Source organism: Leucopleurus acutus, assembly GCF_964270905.1.
Source record: "Leucopleurus acutus genome assembly, chromosome: 11".
NCBI lineage: Eukaryota > Metazoa > Chordata > Mammalia > Artiodactyla > Delphinidae > Leucopleurus > Leucopleurus acutus.
In genome coordinates this window covers 69,914,954-69,940,626 of record NC_139152.1, presented here as the reverse complement: position 1 = coordinate 69,940,626, position 25,673 = coordinate 69,914,954, and the positions used below count along the sequence as shown (strand labels likewise).

Sequence of the window (25,673 nt, the reverse complement as noted above, 5' to 3'; positions counted from 1 at the left end):
AAGATTCTAAGTGAGTACAAAGAGCAGATCGTGCTCCGATCCAAGCCATGGAAGCCATCTTCATTTCAATTAATTTACTTTGCCTTTATGAACTTAAGAGTCTTTCAAGGAGGTTGACATTTCACTCATCTGAAAAAGCCTGGAATGTGACAGGGGAAAGGGAGGAGAAGTAAATCAAAGGGGTTAGCAATTTTCCAGATGCAATGTATTTTTCTTCTCTTCTTTTCCACCAGAAATTTTAGAGAGCCTTCTGACATTTTAATTCCCTGTGCAAAACCACAGTAGCAAAAAATGCTTACAGCTTCTATGTCAAAAAACAAACACACACACGTGCACTTGCACATACTCATGACATAAATACAGATTCCAACTGCTGCTCCTTTAACTGAAAATATTTCTTTGAGTGTATTTATTCGATGTTTGTGTGTACAGTTTAATTGACAATTTTAGTTTAAAAGCAACAGCGGGTTTTGTAACTTTCTTTTTCTCTTGTGTGTGATAATTAATTGCTGAGTCCGTGCTGGCTTTTTCATTAAAAAGATGGCATTTATACAAACTGTTCTTGTGACTGTATTTTAAATCACACCAGGATATTTCAGTTATCACCTTTAGCCACATGGTTTCAGGAAACGATGCCCGAATATTTCATGCAAATGCTGGTCATTTCCGAAGACTCCTTTTTTCACGGAGTGGAAATTCACCAAAACATGTAGAGGTAAAAAAATCTTCAAGGCCTGTAGATAAATTCTCAGCAACAGAGGATATGCCCATTGTGTCTTGGAGCCAGAGAGGGAGAAACGCTAGTTAACTCCCCCAAACACCCTGCTTCAATATTTACCTGACAGCTTTGGTATCTTGACATTTTCCCCAGTGCATTTCCTCCTTTTTCAGGTATTATTTTACAAGGGATTTCTTGTTATACAGAACTAACATAAATCAATCTATAACAGAGGAATTTGTTTAATACATTTATTCTTTTCAGAAGCTGCATGATCATATTTCATTGACTCGTACAATAGAAAAAAAATCTTACTACTAAAACAGAGTTTGTGGAGACGGGTGCATGGTAAACCTATTTAGTCTTTTCAGAGGTTCATTCTTAGATTTTAATGTTAAATAATAACAACTATTCATTTAAGCTGGTCTCACTGTATATCTTGACCTTTAGCAATTCCACACACAGCAGCTTATTGTGGTATCCTTTAAATATGAGAAATAAGAATGTTTTACTTTGCCATTAAGAGAAAAAGAAAAGAGTACTGTATGTTACATGGCCCATGAAATATTGGCAGTGTGCTCCTTGGCTTTCATTCGAAGAACTGCGATACTGGAGGACCTCCTTTCAAACTCTGGCTTTGTTTCAAATGCATGTCCATTGGTAGCCCCGGTAAGAAGAGAGTCAGTGAAAAAATTGTTGAGGGGCACATGGCTGAACTGGTTCTGGTGGTTTGAAAACCCTGTGTAACTGGAATCTGTCCGAGGCGAGTGAGAGTAAGGTGTCATACAGGAGGAAGTGTCACGTGGCAACATGCATGAAGTGACCACAGAACCACCACTTGCATTTCCTGCCCACAGATTGTTCTGAATCTGGAATATATAAAACAACAAATATTACATTTACACGTTCTCACTTTTGTTCGCTTACTTTTGTGAAACTGTATTTACGAAGTTTTGTTAGTTGTTCATTTTTTTGTTAGTTGTTCAGTTGTTTGCTCCTGTTGGGTGGTCTGTAATTTCATTCTGAGTACATCAAGCAATTACTGAAAAATAGTTATTTGAAAGATTCTTCTAGTTTGTTATACTGGAATGGATCACCAAAACCCACATATTTGACCACATAAAATACTCTCAAAACATGTCAATCTCGAGTATTCTTTTTATAGTCATGATTTTTAAAATGAAATCTGGAAGATTTAGTCATGATTCCTGACCAATTCATGTGCTTAGAAAAGTGGTTAAGAATATGGTTTTAAGTTTAAATATAGTTTTCATCTTTCTAAACAAAATTACACAATTGCGTTTGTTTTTTTAAATTCCACATCTGGACTCTTGATGTGGTAGTTTGTGCTGGAAACCAATGCTGATACGAGGCTGTTTGTTCTTCAGAGATATTTTTGATCAAACTCATTTTGGAAAATGTTCACTGTTTCATTGTTTTTCATATCCTATAGTCTTGAATACATAGCTCTGTGAAAAGGACAATTATACACATATTTTAAACATTTATTCTATGATTTATATATGATATAGTGAGGTTGCAGCAGAAGTATGACATGCAGAACAGATTGAGAATTCTAAAACTTGACTATTACCCAATAATGAAAGCACATTTGAGAAAAATATGCAAGTATTAGCAAAAATATCATATGAATATAAATAAAGTACTAGATAACATCTTATATAAGATTGAAAACTGGGTTATCATTTGTGCCCAAGAAATTCACATCTCATCTCATTAAATCTCTACAGGAAACATTTCAGTGCAATATTATCAGCAAATACAAATTTCTCTAAAGTTACTAGCATGTAAAAGAAACATTAAGTAGAATTTGTATACTATGAATTTTAAATAGGAGGTATATTAAACTAGCTATTTAAAGAAGGGCAAAACAAAAGTGATCACATGCATGACTGAGAAGCACAGAGAAAATCCTGATAAACGGCAGGAGCTGGGAAAAAAGGAAAATGTTGCTTGGTATAGCATGGCAGAGAGATGCAGCCTTAGAAAACGAAATTTAAAAATTATGCCTTATACAGTATTATTACAATAGATTTAGACTAGAACACAACAACAATATATATGTTTATCCCATCTGACTTTCTTTTCTCTTTTAAAATCGTAATTAGAATGGAATCATCAATTATTTCCACACATATACAAGAACTGTTTTCTCATATTTATTTTTACATAGAAATTTCAGTCTGCTACATATAGCCTCTGCTATAGTCTTACAACACCCAAGCTGAAGCCATATTTTTTAAGACAACTTATTTTCAATTAATAGCCAAAAATATGTTGATGAAACTTCTAGATTACACTGTAGAGATGTTACTCTGTCACTTAGAAAGGATCACAACCAGTTCTAAACTGAACAACAAATATTATCCCTTAGGTGGTGCTTCAGCGGTTGGCAAGATGCTCATTTTAGTATTGTTTAATAGTTCTTTATATAAATATTTTCTAAGCTGCTATAAATATGTCAAATCTGTGAGAGATACCTATAGACATCTATCTAGCTATCTAGCCAGCTGTCCATCACGATTTGCATACATCATCAATCCTTAAATCGTCATGGGCTATGCTGTTTTAATTTTGGCTCATTCTAGTATATGTAGCCCACTTTAGCCAAAGTATGATGATTGGTGCCGGTGACTGCTGAGTTATGTATCTCAAACCAACAGGAGGGGCTGTTAATGTCATTAGTCTGTCAAACTAGCTCTTCTAACTTGATCTGGGTGATTTTCCTCTGACATTCAATCAAACATTGTGCTACACTGCAAAAACCACAGTCATATGTCTGACAAAAGGGCTTTCAGGAAATGAAAGTGAACTTGCTTGCTTACTTTTGAAAAAATAAATGCAAGGCAAGATAGTGGTGGAGAAAGATTATTTACATTTTATGTTTGTTAAAGGATCCCTCAACTTATACACAGTGTTGCTAGAATTTATTATTAAAATCATCTACTTGTATTCCAAATGCATAGAAATATATTTAACAACTCAGTCAAAAAGAAAAAATAAGGAGAGTAAAAGCAAGGAAGGAAATCTATGAATTTAAATTTAAAATATTTTTCCCCTGAAAGGATTAACAGTAATCTATGTATAAAATGAAAAGAAATTCTCCACTTTCCACGACATGAGCAAATATTGTTATTTTGATCAAAACTTCTTACCTGAACATGATCAAGCAAGTTAAGTGAGTTACTTTTCATGAAATACAACATATAGAAATGTCTTCTGAACAGAACAGATTAATAAAGCAATTTACAAACAGCAATACTTTAGTTGGACTTGAGGGGATACCCAAATATTCTCATGGGTAGTGATGCTGTCACATGCTTTTACTGCTCTGCCCTGTTTCCATGATCTCTATCATCCCTCTCTTCCCAGCCTTTCTTTGATTTTCAAATTTCTGGCATGTTTTCATTAGACTTTGGGGACCTAGTTGGTTTCTATATTAAAGTTAGATGCAAATCATAAAAAATAATATCCCCAGTGAACTGAGGTTTTGCTTCCTCTGAAGCATTCCCTCTGGATGTTTAAAACATCTGATGATGACGATCAAGATCACGCTCATGATAGCTAACAGTTATCAATTAATTACCATGTGTCAAGCATTATGTTAAAAGCATGATGAAGACTTCTAATCGTTCTGACATCGGAAAAGGTATGTGCTTTTACTATCCCCATTTCGTAAAAGGTACAACTATAGAACAAAGAGTTTAAGAATCTCACCCAAGATGGCATAACTGCAATGGTAGAGGTCAAATCTGAACCCAAGAAATCTTATAAATGCTACAATGACATAAAAACTAGTCTTACGAGTTGAAATTGTTATTTACTTATTAATAACCCTAAGTTTTTGGTTGTTCATAGACTCCACTTTCTGAAAGCAAAATTCCCAATGATCGCTCACAACTGTTTTCTCATCCCCAGGCCTAACACAGCATATGAAAAACCCTTTATATACATTTATTAAATAATGGAAAAATCTCTAAGAATATGAAATTTGGACTGATCCATCTTGCAGATGTAATCAAAGCTTTATGGACAATTTATGCTAATATATCTAATTTTTTTTTCATGATTTGAATGCTAGAATCACCATACTACACAATCTTAACAGAAATCATGAAAATTACAAAGCTGGACCCTGTTGACTATATTTCCCTAGGCAGTTTTTTGGGTTTTTTTTTTCTGTTAAACACTTACTATCCACCACAGATGCATCTTCCTGGAGATTCTGATTCATTAAGCAGGGGGTGTGGCCGAGGGGATTTGTACTAAAATAATGGTAATAGTAATACACACAAGCAATTCCTAAAATCACCTAGGATCAGGAAACGCTATTGAAGTCCAGCTTCTTTCCAAATGCAAAAAAACCTTGTACATTTTCAATTATGTTCGATTCCTGTGATAAGAAGCTCACCCTGTTTAAAAAACATTCCATTCCCTTTTGGAGAGCTCTGTAAAAAAGTGACTGTTATCTTTCTCTATCTCTTCTATGTCTGTCCCTTAAAATGATACAGAATAAGTAGCATCCTTCTTACATGGGAAAACCTTCAAATATCATCAGGTGACTATTATACAATCACAAGTCTCTTTCCTCTAAGGATTCCTCATATGACACGATTTCCAGACTGTATCACTCCAGTCACGTTCCTCTGGATATGCTAGAGGTTGTCAACACCCTTCACCCTTATTAACATCCAGCACTGACAACAGAATATAATCTAGATGTCGTCTGATCACCGTAGGGATAACCCAGCAGGTATCATCTTTGTTCTAGATCATCTACTTCTGTTAATATTTGAAGGCGATATTTGATTGAACAACAAAGTCGTTTGAGCTTGTGGTTTAATAAATCTACTGCTGTCCAAGTGGGCTCATTCTATGCCTCCTCCATCCCTCCACCAATCCTATTCTTGTAAGTGATCATTTTAAAATGATGCGCTAGAATCGACACATATTGTCTAAAACTGCGTATATATTTGTCAACAGAGAAGTCATACAAAAATCTTACTCTCTGACTTATTAAAAATACTGTATTTGCTGTTAAATTTTGGAATGAAAGAATGCACTTTTTTCTAAATAAGATCACTACTTTTCTTTTTTTTTAGACTAGTTTTAGACTAGTTCACTGACACCAAATAATTTTTTTGTAGGCTTCTAACTGTATAATATTCAAGGGCTTTACAACCAGGAACAGCATTACTGAATCATGTCCACATCCTTTTTTCACGTGTGCTTAAAAAAAAAAAGAAAAGAAAAATGAGAAAAAAAGACTGCTTGCCTTTCCATTTTTTCTTCTTTGTGTTTAAAAGGAGTGGATAATCTAAAAATATTCAATGTTTTAATGCGGTTCACAGCATTTTTTAAAGTTCTGATGGTATGTTCAAAGCACTGTCCAGGGAACTTAGCCAACTACCTCCCATTAGCATGAATGGAAGTTCAGCTGACTTAGAACTCTCCACTTTGAACGTTTGCCCCTTAATGTTTTTCTAATCACGTAAAAACTTAATTATTCCATAACTTTGAATTTTGGAGGAAAGTTGATTTTTTCGTCTCTTTCCAAACAAATCAAATTCATTTAACATTCACTTTCCTTTCAAGGAATTAAAAGCAATGGCTAGGAAGGAGAGGGGTGATGTATAAGTATACACATATATATTAAGAGTTCTTCACTGTGGATCTATATATGTCATGAACTGAATAGGGTAAATCATGGATAGGAAATTATCTCATTTACCTTCATCATGGAAACTTGATACAGACATATTCTTTATATAACCAAAACTGTAAAGAAAATTTTAGTATGCTAAATTTGGTGTATATTTTGAATATATTTGCTGATTTTACTGTAGTGGGGAATTTTTCATACTTTTCAAAAACCTTTTAATGTAAGTTTATTAGTCTTTCCCTTAGTTGTAAAGTAGCATGATGTGTAAAAAAAAGCAAATAGTTTCCTGATTTATATACTCTATATCCTACTGTTAGTGGTATTTATTGAGACACTAGCCAATGGAATTTAATCTGGATTTAATAGAAATACTGAAAAATGTGAGAATATATGAGTAATAACTGTTCCTTAATTTTAGAGCATCTCTAAAACCAACTATTTTTCTACTAAAACAAGTTTATTTAACCTTACTCCTCTACATATACACTGCTTCTACCAGCCGCCAACATCTACATGTACACACATACATAGACACACACACACATCACGATACACATATTATCCTATCCTCACACTACCCTCACATCACAGCCCCAACACTTCCCTGAGGGAGTTAAAAGGTTGCTATAAAAAGACAGAGATCAGGGATTCACAAAGAGGTATTTGTGATGATGTTATAGCAATAGCTTCTTTGCATTAAAATCTGAAAGTTGACTTTGGTTTTTCCTGTTTGACAGAATGTTTACATTTATTGACTACTCTGAATATTATTCAATACTTACTATATAGATTTATTACCACATTATCACTATATAATTTAATTTACCTGATTTCTTATATGGTCTCTTTTAAAAATGAAAACATCACTGTTTACAAAAGCAGTTCAATTTTTTAAGAGACCATTACATTCTTTATTAGCATATCCGTTCCTTTAAAATTTAGAGGGATAAAATATTAAAAGAATCATATGCTTAGTAACTTGCAGATATTTTTAGCTGTTGTCTAAACTTAGGGTCCCATTAACTTTTCTAGTAACTACATCAGTAAGCTGCTGGCAGGGAGAAGGGGTATAAGTGTTTTTCTAAATAGTGAATTTCCTACCAGTGAATAACACACACTGAGACTTTGTGCATCTGGAAAAAAAAAAAATCCCAACTTGAATTAATTACGCAGTGAAAAGATCAATCTGAGCAAGTTTAGGTACTACCTGAGATAGAAATGAGGGTATGTTTTCATCAGTGCCCTCTTATTAGTGGAATTGTAATGAAAAAAATTTAAGATAATATACAAATACTAAGATTTGGGGGGAATCAATTTCCATTTCAAAAATTCCAAAAATATATGTTTTCAGCACATGGTACTATTAAGTTGAAGGGATTAGAAATTATTTATTCATCAGAAAAGGACCACATGTTAAGTATTCATTGCTACTTTGAGTTCTTAAATAAAATTTCACCTTAGAAGTGTATACAGGGATTTGAAACAAGAAAGAATGCCTTTTCTGTTAAAAAAAAATCACTATTAGATATAATAGTCATATGAGATTAATGAACTGAGAAGAAAACTGCTATATAGAAAAAATAAAAGTATATATCTCATTAGTGCAAAAATTAAAAGCACTAAGTCTCATGAGAAATGTTAATGTCTGAAAATTTTAAGAATGATACCATATAAAGGTATTTAAATTTTGTATTATTCGAATAATATTTGAAATATGCTCCAAGTCAAAGACAGAGGAAGCATTAAGAACATCTCTCGTTTCCTTTAGTGTTGAATGTGTTCTCAAATTTTGTATTAATTGTGATCATTTTTAAAAAAAGATTCACAGAAAATCTCACCCTACATGCCTTAAAATGAAACTTTCCAAATCAACTCACTTAAGGAGAGAATAAAATCAAAGCACCTAGCATTTGCTATTTTTTAAATAATTATCTAGCAACAATTATCATATGAAGTATTTTCCAACTATTTGTCACCTTATTTTTCATGTATTTTAATACATGCATGGTAACTATTGCTGATTCATTTTTAATGACAATTCATCTATTAAAAATTTACAATTGTAAGAAACAAAAATTATAATATAAATTAAGTTTTCTTTGTGAATTATTAACTTAAAATGTAAATCAAATATGCAAACACTTGAAGTATTTACACAGTATATTTTTAATCTTAGAGAGTCCCACATGGTGTCATGTACGAGATTTGAATTTATTCTTAAAATCCCGAGTAAAGTTATCAATTATATTCGTCTTGTATTTGTGTTAACTATAATTTGAATTTTATTTTTGTGATTTTTAATTCAACTGTGCATTTGCACAAAAATTTTTTTCTATTTAACGCTCCATAATTTAAAAGAAAAAAGAAAACCCACAGACACAGGTGGCCTAATAAATATGGCACACATAAAATTCTGGATTAAAGTATATCCTGAGGTTCACACTAACAATAATGGTTTGAACTGTAGGTTTTAATCCACAAGTCTGTTCTCATAGACTTCTCAGACTTTGATGCTTAATTTCCCCCTGGTTCTTCTCTATTCTCCTATAAGGTAGTTTTTATATGTACGAGCAACATTGGCACTTCTCAATAATTTATTTTCATATTTATTACTTATTTTGGTAACCTACTCAATTTATTGATTTATTCTTTCCTCTTAAAATATAAAATATGTATGAACAATTCAGTTAAATACAATGGTTTAACAGTGGTCACTTATTAAAAGCAAAAAAAAAAAACAACAAAAACAAACAGCTAAGTTATTACGACTATGTAAAGTCTTTAAATCACATTAAATTTGAATATTACATTAAAAAAAATAAATCTTTCATAGTCAACAACATGAATGCACTTTACTTTTTTTGGAGGATATTCTTTACCTCTTTAAAGAACCTGTACTTTCAACAAAATAAAAGAATTATTCACTGTCTGTGTCTAGCTGCACCTTTACCTGATACTAACAAAATCTACCTCCTACTACACGTAACTTAGTTTTAACATACACATGTATGTGAAATAGTCTTTATATGTGTTTATATAAAATATATATGCATATATTTAATTAAATTAGCAACTTTATCCATTGTAAAAATTATATTAATTTGAATAAATTATGTCCTTCTATAATATTAAATATTTGCGCTTATAATCAGTGAGAAATTGTACAATACCACTATGACCTGCTGACCTGATGCTGTTAACATTTTTGTCCCTCCATTCATCATGAGGGAAGTTTTATTGTATCACAATATATGACCATCTTATTAGTTGTTTGACAGCTATGAGACTGTTCATTACACAATGCACCAAGTATAGCTATATTATTAACATTTTTTAAAGACCTTGGGATCTTTGTTTACTTCAAATATCTGGGAAAAATAGAAATAATAGTGATAAAAATGTGATACTTTTTCTAAAGGTAAAAACTGCTCCAGAAAAAAAACAAAAAACAAACCTGCTCCAGATACCTTTAAATCACTAAACTACGGTGGTAAAAGAAAACAAGTTTCATATTCCTTATTTAGATTAAGCAAAGGTAAACATTAAGATTAGGACAGATACTTGTGAGAGAAGAAAGTAGGGTGCACAATATCTTCAAATCACTATTTTACAGAAACTTTAACATTTCCTTTTATTGTATAATAACAATGTTTGAAGTAGATTTGTTAAACTAGAAATATTATACAGCTTTCATCTGTTTTTTTAAATTACTCCAGTTACTACAAATTATCTATAACTTGAATCCAACTCTTGGTATGTTCAAACTCCAAGTGGCATATATTTATAAAGTCATCAATTAAACAACTGAAAGCAAAAATACTGCATGGGTCTTTTAGTGCATTTGGAATATATAGATTTAATTATGATTCTCAATATATACTAAGTAAAAGCTCATTGAAAATTTTGGTGGGAAAATCTTCAACGCTTTTTTCAAAATTTTTGATGAAAATATTTTCTTCATGAGAAAATAATTTTGGTGGATTAAGAATATACTCAAATTTTCCAAAGCTACCATATTTGTTCATCCTAATTTAAAGAAGAAAGTGTATTTAACTGAATTTGATCTTTCTCTAGATCCCCAAATAGTAAATATACTCACAGATTGGATGAGCTTAAATGCTACAACATAAGGGAAAATTCAAACCACTTAGCTACCTCTCTACTGCAGAAAAAAATTAATAATGATTAATGGCTATCATAGAACCATGACTATTGAGCACTCATTATGTACTAGGCAATATCCTAAGAACTCTGCATAAACTATTTTGTTTAATCCTCACGAATAACATATGAACTTGTATCACCATTTTATAAATGAAGAGAAACGTTCCTAGAGGTTAATTTATTTGCCAAAGGTCTAAAAATCTATTAAGTGGCAGAGCCAGGATTTGAATCCACAACTCCCTAATTGTGCAGCCTACAGTCATACATGAATCCATGACCCATCCCAAATCTCAGGATTTAGCTGCAAAGACTGTTTAGAAATCACTCTAATCCTCTCCATAACAGAAAAAGTATCATCATCATCATCATCACCATCATCATCATCATCATCTACACTACTAAGACCACCAATTCTAGCACCAACAATACCTCAATCTTACAAATAAAGACTCTGAAGATTAAGGAAGTCCGGAGACTTACCCAAAGTTACTCAGCTAGTAAATGATAAAGTTAGTGTACTTTTAATCCAAACTAAACCTAATGGCATGAAATTAGCTCTTCTTTAAGAATGAAGGCTGCTATAATCTCCTAGAAAATGTTTATAACTTAACAGAAAATATTTTATTCACTAAAATTAATTATTTTAAAAATGCTTCGGTTTGGGGCTTCCCTGGTGGCGCAGTGGTTGAAAGTCCGCCTGCCGATGCAGGGGACATGGGTTTGTGCCCCGGTCCGGGAAGATCCCACATGCCGCGGAGCGGCTGGGCCCGTGAGCCATGGCCGCTGAGCCTGCGCGTCCAGAGCCTGTGCTCCGCAATGGGAGAGGCCACAACAGTGAGAGCCCCGTGTACCGGAAAAAAAAAAAAAAAAAAAAAAGCTTTGGTTTTGATAAATTAGAAACAAGTTAGAATCTAATGTTGATAGATATGTGCTTGCTTCTTAAACTCAAGGACAAAATTATGTAGGTCTCTAATTGGTTTGGTTTTCTGGGTCTAGTTTGCATCAAGAAGTGTTTGCAGAATTTGTAATATCTAGTTTGTAATCTGTCCACAAAGCAGGAGATTTTGTCTGGATCATTTGTATAACCTCTGTGCCTAAAACAATACCTGGCATACATTTGTTTGATAAAATGCAAACAACTCTGCAAGAAAAACAAATTAAGCTGCAAGGGGTCTACAAAATCTTTCTAGTCTATTCTTTTCAAAGAGGAAAAGTTAATTGCTTAAGACCACAGAGCTGGTTAATATCAGAGATTCAGAAACCATCTGTTTTATTAAAAATAGACTAGTTTTTGTTTTATAATGTACTCCTGAATAGTGAAGTGAACCAGTACTTTTTTTCACATCTATTCAGTGTATACATAATTTGCTTAATACTGTGGTGATACAAATGTGAATAAGAACTGAATCATCTTTTAGATACTTTACATTCTAAATATGTGGGAGACATTTTACACAATCCACCACAATGTCAATGAGAAAGTGATGCGCTGATTGAGGGAAAATTGAGAGGAGGCTTCATGGAAGAAATATGGTTTAGGTGAAGGGAAGGGAATTCAGGATGAGGGAAACAGACTTAGCACAAGCAAGGAGACTCTTTTCTAAAATATCATGTGTTGGAGAATATCAAGTAATTTAATTTAGCTATACAGTGTTGACAAATGGCAACTGATATTGTGACCCAAAATAGAGCTTTAAAAACTAACAGCTTTTCACTACATCAAAATATACTACCTTTAGAGTACATTACTACTGACATCACAGCACTCACTTTCTTATTTGTTTGTTTGCTATCACATATGATGAGTAAGTTTAAGAAAAAGAATATCTTAAACAGTCTAAGAAGTATCTACATTTTTAAAATGTTTTATATTATTATTTTACAAATTTAAAAAATGAAAGCATTTTTCCTTACCAAAGTAATGCGATGCTTTAGGGTCAAAATTGAACTATTTCAACACCGTGTTGGATTAGGGAGACTCCAACATAATGTTGCATAAAAAGCCTGGGACTCCTAAACTCAAGAAACTTGGGCTCAAATTCAATGAGTTAATGGCTATAAGAAGGAAGCCTGGCTTAAAATAAGCCCTCAACTGGTAGTTACTATTTTTACTGTTACAGCTGTTGTTACTATAGTGTAATGAGGACCAGTGGAAACAAAGTATTTAGAACATTTTAGAAAATATTAATTACTATTCACAAATAAACATTATATGTTATATACATATACCTTTATGCTAGGTAAGATTATGATACACAGGCTTATTTTTATGAGCAGGCTTAAGGAGATCATTTTGTAAACCATTTCTGGTTTTGATGTATTTCTGTGTATGCTTTTGTTTCCCTGCCAAATTGCTAATTCTTTATTTCTGTCCTGCCGCCAACATTTTCTAGTTCCAACATTTTGTAATTAATAATTTTTTTTCTGTAATTAGTAACAGTAACCAAATTCAGTGTCTTACTGCATTGAGTTGGTTAGGCTCTATTTCAGTTCCTATTTTTCCCATTATAAACTTCTATTTTTAAGCCACATAATAAAAAAAAAATTTCCTTAGGCTGAGTCTTGAGAGACATGATTTTTGCATAATTATTTTTTTTCAAACAAACTAAAAAATGTCAACCATATATTTTTAAGTTAAAATGGAATTTTCCCCTGACTTTATCCAATACCTACAGTGGGGAGTGGGAGATGCTTGATTTCAGAATTTTTGGTAACCAAACATTAAATGACTTACCAATACAGAAAAGTAGTGTGGATTCATCAGTACTGATTTTTATCATTGTTAATGAATTGCACTGTCAAAATAACTTCAACATATGATCTCTGCATTCCCATACTTAAATTAGGAGGTGGTGTAACCAATGTATATAAGTTATGGAGAAGCCACACGAAGAATCAGTGCAAATTCTGTTATCTGTGAGGGGAGTTTTTTTTTTAATTTATCCTTTGTTGGAGTGAAAAAGACTATCAAATGTATAATTTGATTTTACCATTTCCTTTCCTGCCTGAGCTACTAGGTGACCTCATTCTGCTAATCGTTAATGTCACAAGCTATGAGGCACAATAACATAGTAGCAAGATAATTTTAGGAAAAAAGGGTGACTAGTTATATTGTTATATTAAGCTTTTGTATAGAGCTTAATTGGTCCAGGCACTATTCTACATGTTTTATGATATACTAAAGAAGAAAGGGGGGTTAGAGATAAGGCAACCAAAAGCAAGGAGCAGAAAAGTGGCAAATAGAAATGGTAACAAGGAAAGGAATGAATATTGAAATGATAAGGTGAAAAAAAGACACATCACAGTCAAGTGTTGTGGGACATATCAGTAAGACTGTTTAAAGTCCATTTGAAAAGAGTTCATAATTTGTGACTTTATTATTTCTAAAGTCACCAACAGTCAAGTAGTTCAAAATTATACGCAGTATATGCCATCTCCGTTACTTTTTTAATTGTTATTTCACTGGTTGTGAGAACATTCTCTGCTCCCCTGAACTAAACTGCAATTTGAATAATGCAACTTAAGCTCCTTTGGTATTAGTTAATCATTCATCATTCAAACATATTCCCTGGGAGAGACAGTCTATTGTGGGAGTTAGGATCTTGCCCTTGAGAGCTAGACTGGCTCTGCTCAAATCTGGGTTCACTACCACTAATGAAGGTGAGTAAATACCTCACCTCTCTGTGCCTCAGTTTCCTCATAAGAAAAATGGGAATAATCAACAACACCTACTACATAAGGTTGTGGTAAGGATTAAATGAGTTAATATATGGACCCTAGTTAGAACAGTGCCTGACAGTAAGGGCTATAGTCGTGTTAACAGCTAGGAAAATAGCAGTGCCTGATCTCACGGCATTTACAGCCTAGAGGACAAACATCCTCACAGCACTTTGTTTAGAACTCAACTAGGACACTCACAATATTTGGTGAATAAAATTTCATTAGCCCTGTGATGTTAAGTAACCAGGAGTATATACATGCTTTTAAAATAGGAGAAAATATACAGGAGCTACTTTAAGATAAAATTTTTAAAGTGAAAGAAACAAGATTCTTCTTAAGGTAGGTATGGGCATTTATTCAAAAGGTACCCATAATGTTGGTCTTCTGGCAAACTGCAGTGGCAAGGCTTAGCTGTAACAGTCTTTTATAGACTAAGGAACCATTTGTGTGATCACAGACCAATTTTTTTTTTACCTCATCTGGGTCTGGTTTCCTGACTTCTAAAATGAAGGAATTGAACTAGGTGATCTCTAAGGCTCTTGTTTGCATATAATATTACATTAATAAATTTGGTGGATTTATCTGGAGGAATGAAGTTCTCAAAATAGGGTTTTAAAAAATCATGAAAGGCACAAGAACAAAAAGATAGCATGAAATTAAAGGACTGAATTCATGCTCACAGGGTATGAATTTACAGTTAAAGAAAACGAATACCCTTAAGTTTGGGGCTGAGATGATTTGTTTACTGGACTATCAAGGTATTCTACCAGCATATATGTTGCATATTTGTTTTCAAAGTAGTCTGTTACAACGCATATCATTAAACAATCAGGAACGAAATAACAGATGGTTTAAAAGTTCCTTATAATACACATGTCCTTTATCATGTATCAAATACAACTTTGAATATTATAATTCAGTATTAGGAAAAAGTAATACCCAATTAGAAAGACAAAATTTATTTATGTGAATTACAAAGTATGAAAAAAAACCCTCTCTAAATTAAAAGGAAAAAGTATAGGAAAAAGAATTTCTAAATATTCTTTGAAATGAGATGAGAGCTCCCATTATAAAAGAAGTCTTTCTTAACATGATACATTCAAAAAATTATGTCCAGTACTAATTCTATATATGTTTTATGTCACAAAGGGCTAAATGTTTCCTTGAAACAATGAGCAAATTCAAAGCTGAAAAGACAACATAGTTTTAAGTGGAACTTAAAACTGAAAAAAAGATGGTTTTCAGTGAAACTGAAGGTGTCACAGGCCACATGTGACACCAGGTTATGGTATGGTTCATAAAACAACAGCCACAGAGATAGCATGCCAAGCAATGCTTTAGGTATTTTAAAAGTTAACAAAGGGAGTGAGTAGAGAAATTAAAAGACATACTACTGAATGATGCTACTTAAGTTGTTTCAATGTATACCAAAGAAGAGACCCTGAAATATTTTTAAATGAATGGCTCTAGAAGAATAAATTAAAATAAATAAATAAATATTTTAGCAAAATAAAAATCTAACAAACATGGAAAAATTCTTTTGGAGATTAAAATTTTCATTCTTGGCTATTAGATATAATAAAGCTTACACTAGCCCCTTTAAGAATATACAAACCACACCTATGCCTCTCAGTGTTCTGTGCAGTTTACCATACCTGTGGATAGCTGTCAGTCCTTGGCAAAACTGATATGTCATAGGTGGCAGCAAAGTGGCTTTTAGCTTGCTGGATTTGGCCATAACGTTCTCTTTTTCTCCACTTGGCCCTTCGATTTTGAAACCAAACCTAATTTTTTAAAAAAGTAGAATTTTAGGCAAGGAATAGTTGATAATGCAAATATGATGTTCAAAGACTTCAAATTAGAAAGGTAAACCAGGTCAACATAATTACTAAAAAGGGAATTTTTTTATATTAGAAAAGGATCCACAAATTTTACTTTCTATTTTACCCTGACAAGTGCCATGTCCATGAGGCAATATAATTTAATACAAAGAGACAAGACATTTTCAAAAATTTATTTAATACATCTGAGCCTCTGTTTTTGCATTTACAGAAAATGAAAAAGAATTAGATTATATGACCGTGAGGATTCCTTGTATCTTCAAATTATCACAGATAATAATCCCTCTCTCAGAGAATGCTGCAAGTCTGGAAGACATTCATAACTTTTTAGTTTGGGGCTATGTATACAACATTAACCCAGCCAATCTATAACCAAATTAATATCTGGGTCTGTCAAAACAATTGGCTCTTCTGGGTTGTACCCAGACTTAGAAAAACTTAGAAAAATGTAAACATAAAGATTATATCTAAAACATATGGCATCAGCAGAAATATCATGATTATTTAGAAACAAAAACCATTAGGATTATATATTATATTGATTATGATAAAGACTTTGGGTAAAATGGTATCATCTGAAGCTGAACTATGGTTTTAAAATATACAAATTGTTTATTATGTAAATGACACCACTTACTTATTTTCTCTTATAGAAAATGCTCATAAAATCTTCAAAATCATTTATCCAACTTAAAAGACTTACGGGTAATGTATATTAAAAAAGAAACAGGGCAGATATAATCAACTGTCAAGAAAGCCTGTGAGTTAGTACGGCCTCTACAGGGTCACTAAACTGCCTTCCAAATCTCTCTAATTAATTGCATAGATGAAATATCCATTATAACACCTATCTTCCTCAGACGGTTAAATATTAACTAATTCATACTTGTAGCTTTCCAGAATCATCATTTTAATATTTTAAGGTATTAAAGCTCTCTTTAATACAGCTCTCTATACAGAAAATTATATTCAATATGTATAATTTGATATTCAATATGTATAATTTACATAAGCAGCTTTCAGGAAGCTCTTTAGTCTTTACAGAACTATATTCAGAATATAAAATACTTAGGAAAGAAGCTGGAAATGAAGTATAAAAATGCAAATTGTAAAAAGCCTTTCATTAAACTTTATTTGAAATTTTTACTCTTTTTCATATTCAATTCTAATCTTTTATGTCTTTACCTTCACACTTATGGAGACATATTAATACTCAGTTTGGTGCGTAAGCATGTATTGCAAATTTAAGATGGCACTTTGAAGAGTTTTCAGCAATTAAAAGAAGGCAAAGACAGCTACCTGTTCAGATGGTTTCTTAGAACACTGCTGGGAAGTGTGTATTATCCACTATATTCAGGACTTAAGACAACATCAACAACAAAGCAAAACAGAACACACTTTCTTGCTCTCTCCACAGCAGGAGCATACTGAGGGAATTTAGTAATGAGGGCTTTTCTACTGAGAAAAAGACCTTGACAGTCTCCTTAAAATGGGTGCCAATTACCACCCTGATGTGAAAAGCAGAAAAGAGAACCATCTGAGTAAATTAGGTTCAGGCTGGCTCTCTGTGCATGTTCTTAGACAAAAATTAATCAGAACTTGCTGAAATGATAAGGGGAAAACATGCTTTGTGCACAGCTGATCACTGTGTGTGTGTAAACACATTTTTCTATGGTTACAAGTATAACTAATTTACATATATGAACACAAGACCAAAAAACACACATGTGGGGGGTTTGTGTTAACACTTGACAGTTCTAAAATTCTTCCTTAGCATTGACTTTCTATACATTTACTTCCTGAACTAAGATAAAGTAATCATTTGTCTCTGCAAACTAAAGCAAAAATCTGCTGCTTGGTATTCCTGCACCACCAGATGTTGTCTTTACTGATGTATAAGGGCCTTACAATGGCTCAATCTTCAGGAGGAATACTATTACTCCACTCAGAAAAAATTTTTTATTTATTTCTCTATTCTAGTGGTTTATGGGAATTTCAAAATTCAAATTATTTTATTTGGAGTAGTAAAAACACACACAAAGAAAAAGGTTATTCTCCTGAATTATTGTTACTTAGGAACTAATAAAATATAGTTTCGAATATCAAGGCTAGTAAAAATAAAATACACTTAGGAGGTAGAATTTTACCCAGTATTTTAAAATTTTTTTCAAATTATTAAGAAATTTAGTATATTGAATCATCCAATTTTATAATTTGAATATAACATATAGATATAATTTAACTGAATTTATGTATTTAAAAATTACTTTAAGAGTATTATTCCTATTGCTTCTGCAAAAATCATATAAATTAACTAGATTTTAAAAATTATAATGGAAGGGCATGTACTGGCAATTCCTGGGGCTAGAAAATTGTAGATGAACTATATGATCTTTCTTTAATTATGTATAGTGAAAATAGTTTATGGTATACATAACAACTGGGAGTTTGTGAGACTGCTTCATTTTTCCTTGTTTTATTATAACCCCAACCTCAGTAAAATTATAGACGTATGGACCACTATACAAATAAGTTACCAATATAGGGTATCTAACCCTAAAAGAACTTCAACGGCTGATAAAATAGAAAAATAAAATAGATGGATTACTAGATTGGATAGCTATGACTAGTTTTTTGTCCTTTAAAAATCACTTTTTGAAATCAGAAATTTGTTCATATTCTGTTCTTTTAAAATAATCATTAGTTTTTATGCCTATGTAATAATTCAAGTGTTCTTTTCTTTTATACTTGTGTGCGAGCTGTCAAATCCTTTGCAAGTAAAAAGTAACTTTAGTAGACTTACATGCTACATTTACATACTACACCGTTCTACATCTTCAGTAGGAGAATCGGTTTCTTCCTTTGTAGTAAAACACAACTATGGATCAAACACTATCCCCCCTCCAACTCCGCCTTCCAAACACACACACACCCAAGCCTTCATTTGGCTCCTACCTGGACCCTGGCCTCAGTCAGCTCAGTCCTCAGAGCAAGCTGTTCTCTGACGTATACATCCGGGTAATGGGTTTTCTGAAAGACCTTTTCCAGCTCCTCCAGCTGCAAGCTGGTAAAGGTGGTTCGGTGTCTCCGCTTCTTACTGCTGGATACGTTGCTGTCACATTTATCCCCAAGTTCATCCAGTTCTCCCTTCTCTGGCATCCCTTTCACGGGAGACATCCGGAGACTGTTACAGTTGTCCATAGCTCTATTTAGTTCGGTGTGAAGAGGCTGTCCTTCTACTTTAGTGATCCCATAGTTCACTGTACCCAAAGGGGGAAAACAACAGTTCTCAGGATTGCAAAACATGGATGAAGGACTTAAGTTCAAGTAATTTAGAGCATCAGGCAAGCGGTCCATTATGATTTATTGTGCCAGTATTAATTTGATCATCACATTATCAATTCACTTTGGGCAGGTTTAGAATCATCTAAAAATGTGTACATGGAACTCATATAATTTGTCAAAACACACAGTTCTATTTTCCAGGATTAATGTAATGTTTATGCACATAATTTATAATCAAATTAAAAGACGCTCTAGTTCAAAAAAATCTAAGTGAGCCAAATTTAATATGTCTTATTTATTCTCAGCAGACAAAAGTAAGCTACTTACATGGCTCAAAAAGGATATTTCAATTTTAAATACTATCCGTAAACCAAAATCCAAACTCTTTTCAAAAGTTATGTTTCTCCTCCACACAAAACCTATGGACTATAGATTTAAGATATGGTATTGTTTCCTACTGTATTTCCAATATTTCAACTGTATATCATGTCTGCATTTACATTTTTTATTTCAAAAAGCGACCTACTAAGTTAAAAAATGAATTTTCCATCAGTTTCTGTGTGTGTTTCCTACAGAAAATAATAAGATTTAGGTAGACTTCTTTAGCTTAAAAACTCATTTGCAGTTCTTTCTAAATTTGTCAAATTTATGCTTAACTCATGAAACATGTTTTAAGACAGAAAGCTTTACTCTTCCCTCTAGTAAAGCACGGAAATTAAAACATCTATTAAAAGATTACAAGGGATGTCATCTGGCATTCTGTTTAGGGGTGCTTTAATTTTAGTGATTTCCTCCAGATTTGAGTGCATGCTTGGCAGTATGATATAAAACGAAAATATATTATATGATGCCACATACACACACAAATGTAATGGAGGCACATAATGCCACGGGAAGCATTTTTCTGAAGTCAGCCCTGCCACAACAATGATTTCCAATGAATTGTTATACTTTTTTCGTTTCTGTCTATCTTAAAATTCTCTCATAATGTATTTTTACAACTGCTTTAATCATCATACAAATGTATTGAACTCTAGTACCTAGGTAACTTAAATACGGAAGAGTATTTAGGCAAAAAAAGACGTGAGGTAAAACTAAACAGAAAGAAGAGCCTGGACATTAGCAAACAATACGGTTTTGTCTCCGCCGGCAGAGTTAAATGGGGAACTGCGGTAATTAGGGATGGGGGAGGGAAAGCAGGAGTGAGGGTAAGGGCATCTCAGGAGAAAGACTTCCTAAATTTAGCGGACTGCTTGTTGCCTACATTTATCTTACTTAATACTTTCCTATTAAAATCCCTCCTAATAGTATGATGTTCTTTAAAAACTTGATAAAGTATCAAAAATCACCTATTTCTCTTATTTTTGGAATCCCGACAATTTAAATAAAAATTATGATTGAGTCGTATCCAGCTGTCAACAGAGGACATTTCAGAACCATTTTTTAAAAATCCTGTCCATAGAAATAACTTTATGTATACCTCTATAAATTTCAAAATAAAAATATTACAATGTGAAATACAGCCAGAAAGCCAAAACTTCAGTGTATTAAAATAAATTTTTTTTGCGTCTTCCTAAATAAATGACTGAGATTTAACTGATTTTCTCTATTGTTTGCGCCTTTATTTTTTATTTAACCTTGCAAGTCAAAAGTTACTTGCAACGTTGAACAAAATAAGTAAAATATACGAGGTCGTTTTTTAAGCTTATTGCGTACTAGGTATTTAGAAAAGGAGCTTCTATGAGCCGGTGCCTTGCCAGATTTTGAACTACCATTAGAATAGGGGGCGGCAGGCTTGCTGTAAATATTTCACACTTATTTCGTTTGTTATTTTAAAACAACCCGCTCCTTACAGCTTAACTGTTGAATATATACAATGATAAGGAAAAGTCCTCTTGGAATTGTAAACTTGCTTTAGCTGTCGCGATCTAAAAAAAATAGGTTTGTATTGGGTTACAAGATAGAAAAGATAGATGGTTTGTTTTGATAACATTTTGACTTTGAGATACTTGGCCATCCAAAGTTAAAGATTTCATCCAGAAGCATTCCGAAAGTCTTCTGAGGTGACTTCTACGTGGAGTCAGAAAAATAGACAACGCAGAATTCGGGAGTGAGTGATTATATTGAAGATTCTTTGCCCGAAGCTATTTCAAGTGATTTGGCGTTTAACAAAAATGTATGTTGTTGTATCGCAAACCCAAAGAAGTAGAAATCACAGATCCCCACAAGCTAATCTAGTAACCCTCTAACTTCACAAAGAAAAATATCGTTGCGTCTTGAAAAGTAAAAAACATTTTTCACCTAAGTTTTCTTATTCGTGACGGTAGTGACGTCCTCTAACGAGCTGTGATGGATTTCAGCTCCTCCTGCCTGGGCAGCTCGGCGGGCTCGCAGAGGAAGCGCGCTGTCTTGACTCAATTACGCTCTATTTAGCGCCCTATCAGTTTACGGCGGGGTCCTGGATAGAGGGACTCCAGGACCCGTGGAGGACAGCAAAAGGAGAACCGCGCGGAAGTAACCGGGTGCGGGTTCCTTCCTTGGGTCTGCAGCAACCAAAACTCCGCTTCCTAAAATAAGCAGCGTTCCACTGCCTTCCTCCGCCCTCCAGCTCTCTCGCTCCCCCTCCCTCCCTCCCTCCCTCCCTTCCTTCCTCCCTTCCTTCCTTTTTTCCTTCCTTCTTCCTTCCTTTCCTCACTCCCTGCCCCGACCACTCCCCGCACTCCGGATTTGCGGGTGGGCTTCCGCGACCCCGGCTGGAGCAGTGGACTCACCGCTGCCGTCCTGACAGGGCGAGGTCCTCTCCAGGCGCACGTGATGCTCGGCGCGGGGCAGGGGCCCGAAGGCCTGCACGCATTTGCCCGCCGACGCTTTGCTGTAAAAGGACTCATTGTCCAGCGTCTCCATAACGTGCTCCAACGCGCCTCCTGCGCCCATGTAAAAGTTACTGTTTTTACTCGGTGGGCTCTTGAGGGCAAACTTCTCGCTCAGAAACTCCATAATCCTGGAAAGCTGTCTCGGAGCTACTGGAGCTCGGAGGCTGGAGCGCGCTGGGGGAGGGAGCGAGGGGGCGGGAGGAGGGAGGGCCAGAGAGGAGCGAAGGGGAAGCAGGCGCTGCGGCGCGGGGAGCTGCCCGGCTCCGAGCCCTTTAAGACGTCCCGGCTGGAAAGGGGGCACCCGAAGTTGCTTTTATATCTTGAAACTCAGCTGGGCTCCTCGGGCAACCTCCCAGTTCTAATGAATATGAAAATAGGCAGGCGACTAACTCCACCCCGGACTCCCCTCCGCCCCCACCCCACCCCCATCTTCCCCCACTTACCCGGGAAGGGCGCGTCCAGGCCTAGGTTAGACAGACAGCTCCATTTCAGACAAATGCCATCAGGGATGAGGCCACGACACCCAGAAACATTGCCGTCGCGACAGTGGACTGGCATTTCGGAAGAGCTCGGTGAGATCGCAAAGCAGTTAAACCTCCACTCCCCGCTCTCTGCGCCCTCCCGGGCCGCCCGCCCGGCACCCGGTCCCCACCCCACCCCCACGCCGGCCACTCACTACCAGAAAGATTTAGAGGCGTCTTACGAACTTGAAAGGAAGTACTGCTCTAAAGGGCTTTTACTTCATCCGTAAATCGTTTATGTGGAAGATCCACATTGATCCGAAGCCCAAGAAGCCGGGTACGTTGGCAGCTATTAACTGGGATGGCCGTGGTATAGGGGCCGCTTCTCCTTCCAATCCCGAGGAGCTCGGCGTCCGGGGGCTCTCGGCGCTCACGAACTCGTGGCCTTTTCTTTCTTTCTGGAATGCGGTGGCGTGTGGATGTGGTGGCAATGGGAGAGGAAAGCCGAGCAAGAGGCACTGAAAACATTATACCGATACCAACCTGATTTCCCCACCCTTCTTCCACCCCTCCCCTTGGTCCACGATTTTATCATTAGATCCAGATTATTTTAAGAAACCCCGATAGGAAAAGTACCTCCTAAGGGCCCCTAGTATAGGCCAGAGAGAAGTTCGTTACACAAAGGGGTTTAAGTACGAGGAAGGCCTTCAGGGTGGTTTTCAAAAGATTATTATTTTACTCTTAAATAGTCGCGGTCGAGTTTGAAAAGCGCGTTCGGGGAGCGACGGGCGCGCGCGGAGCTGGGCCAGGACCCCGGTCCCAGCCCGAGGGGATGGTGGGAGGCTGGGGAGCTGGCCGCTCCCTGAGGGCAGGCAGCACTGCGGAGTTGAAAGCCCCTCTGTGAGGCTTCGGGACTGCCTTTGGTTTCGGAGGAGCCCGCCGCGTCGGAGGGAAAAGCGTTCAGCGCCTTGGGCAAGGAAAGGCCGCCATTAGCAACAGGCCTCTTAAACTGGCAAATAGGGTGAAAACTCCCACAAGTTGGGGACTACGGGTTGCGCCCTCCAAGGGAGGCCTCTACCCGACGGCCTTTTTCGCACAGGCCCTTGCAGCGCCCGTCGCGTCTCCCCAGGACAGCCGGGCAGTCACCCCGCGGCCTTGGGCACGCGGGGCAGCCCCGACGCAGGGGTGACGAGGCCAAGCCCAATTCTGGCGAGCCTCCGGATGGGCTCGGGAATTTCCACTTTCTTCGGGGTGTTGGCTGTCCTAGGACTCACTGGGAGACCCTCTTCGAGGCCAGCATGGGCCGCAGCCGGGGAAGAATTGTGGAGCGCTGCGCACAGAGAATTGTGGAGCGCTTCAGCACTGCCCAAGAAGCGGGGCCGGTCCTAAACCCAGATCCGGCCGGGTGGGACCCGAGCAGGCGCCCCGGAGCAGCAGCCTCCATTCTCCCAAGACGCTTCTCCCGAGCAGGGGCACAAGCTCGATTCACGTGGCGCCGCGCTCTGCACGGCCTTGAGCGCGCACTTAAGTTCTCGCGAGTTGACACCATTCCTGAATGATACAACTTTAGCTGTATTGTTACTATCTCCGGAGCCGTGCAGCCGGCACCAAACACTAACTGTTAAATCTCAAAAGGGGCGGAAAGCTTTCAGGGACTGGGCTCAGGGAGAATTCCAGACTGCACCAAGGCTCGCGAACTCCAAGCTTGGCATCCTCGGATGGGGGGTGTGGGGTGCTGCGGGGGTGGAGTACGCGGGAGGAAGGCCAAGGAAAAGCTGGCGAGAGGTTGCTCTGGTACATCCTACCCATGCTTAAGGCGAAGGAGCAAGCTATGCGCTTCCTGAGCACTTTCTAGCTGTTCCTGGGCCATCCCTACAGGAATGTCGGAAGTCGAGTTATCCACTCACTCTTATCCGGGTTGATAATTTTTGATTCTCTCCTAACCCCTTCTGTACCTTACCTTCAGATGTTCTGACAGCCTGCCTTTCTCTAATAGACACGGGGAGGATAAGAGAAATGGTCGTTTAATAGGTTTTTCAAAAATTCACAGCAGCAAGAACAACGCCTTGCTGACTTGAGGAAATATACAAACAACTCCTAGCTATGAACTTAGTTACCTCGTAGAGCTCTGTCAGCTTGTTTATAAATATGCGTCTTAAGAGCCCTGAATTCCCTGAAAAACATTCGGTGTCTCTTAAATGAAAGACATATGATGCAAGCTCTAGAGTACTTGTAAACCAATAAAGGTCCAGCTCGCAGAGGAAACTACAGAAGAGCCAGGGTCCACAGCTGCCTAGTAAACCCGTTTCCACCCCACACCTCAACCCCACTTCTGATGGTAGTGGTTGGAGGGATGGGTGCAAGGTGTCACCAACCCCATTTAATATCCCTGGAGCCTCTTGGAAATGCAAATCTATTACACAGAGTCCTGTATGTTTGGGGACATGTAACCACATGTGCCCAAAACATAGGGAACAGCTAATGGCAAACTCCCATAACGAATGCTTAATCTGCAGTTTTTGGCAAGAAGCTGGGTCTCTGGTTGCCAAGAGCTGCATTAAATGGATTCTGAGAGGTTGAGATGGAGTTTATGGTAATGTCACAGCTCTAACCATTGGAGCCTTAAATAATAAATTTAAAATAATACTAATTAAAACAACAATAATTAAATGATTTCTGGAAGGCACAAGAAGGGAGAAGAAACTGGAGGCTGATTGGATTGGAGGGTGTCTTGCCCTCTCTGAGATTTACCTGGGCATTTTCTGCCTGGTGCTTTGAGGATAACCTTCTTGGAAATTGACCACAGCACTTTGATAAATACTTTCAGCTACTCTATCCAGAGCCTACATGGCTCTTTCCTCTTCAGCAGGCTTTAAAAACCTGCTTCTAATCCACATTCCTCATCCCAGCCTCCCCAGTTCCAAAGGG

At 36.2% G+C, this 25,673-nt stretch overlaps 1 protein-coding gene across 1 annotated transcript; it reads right to left on the bottom strand.

Moving 5' to 3' along the window:
* Positions 1-1,266: 1,266 nt before the first annotated feature.
* On the bottom strand, positions 1,267-22,408 carry ALX1 (ALX homeobox 1; the record flags this gene model as incomplete). The annotated part of the gene is made up of 4 exons (XM_082850266.1): positions 1,267-1,587; positions 15,941-16,069; positions 19,082-19,386; positions 22,183-22,408. 4 exons carry the CDS (start codon positions 22,406-22,408, stop codon positions 1,267-1,269), a joined length of 981 nt encoding a protein of 326 aa, XP_082706392.1.
* Positions 22,409-25,673: the final 3,265 nt, after the last annotated feature.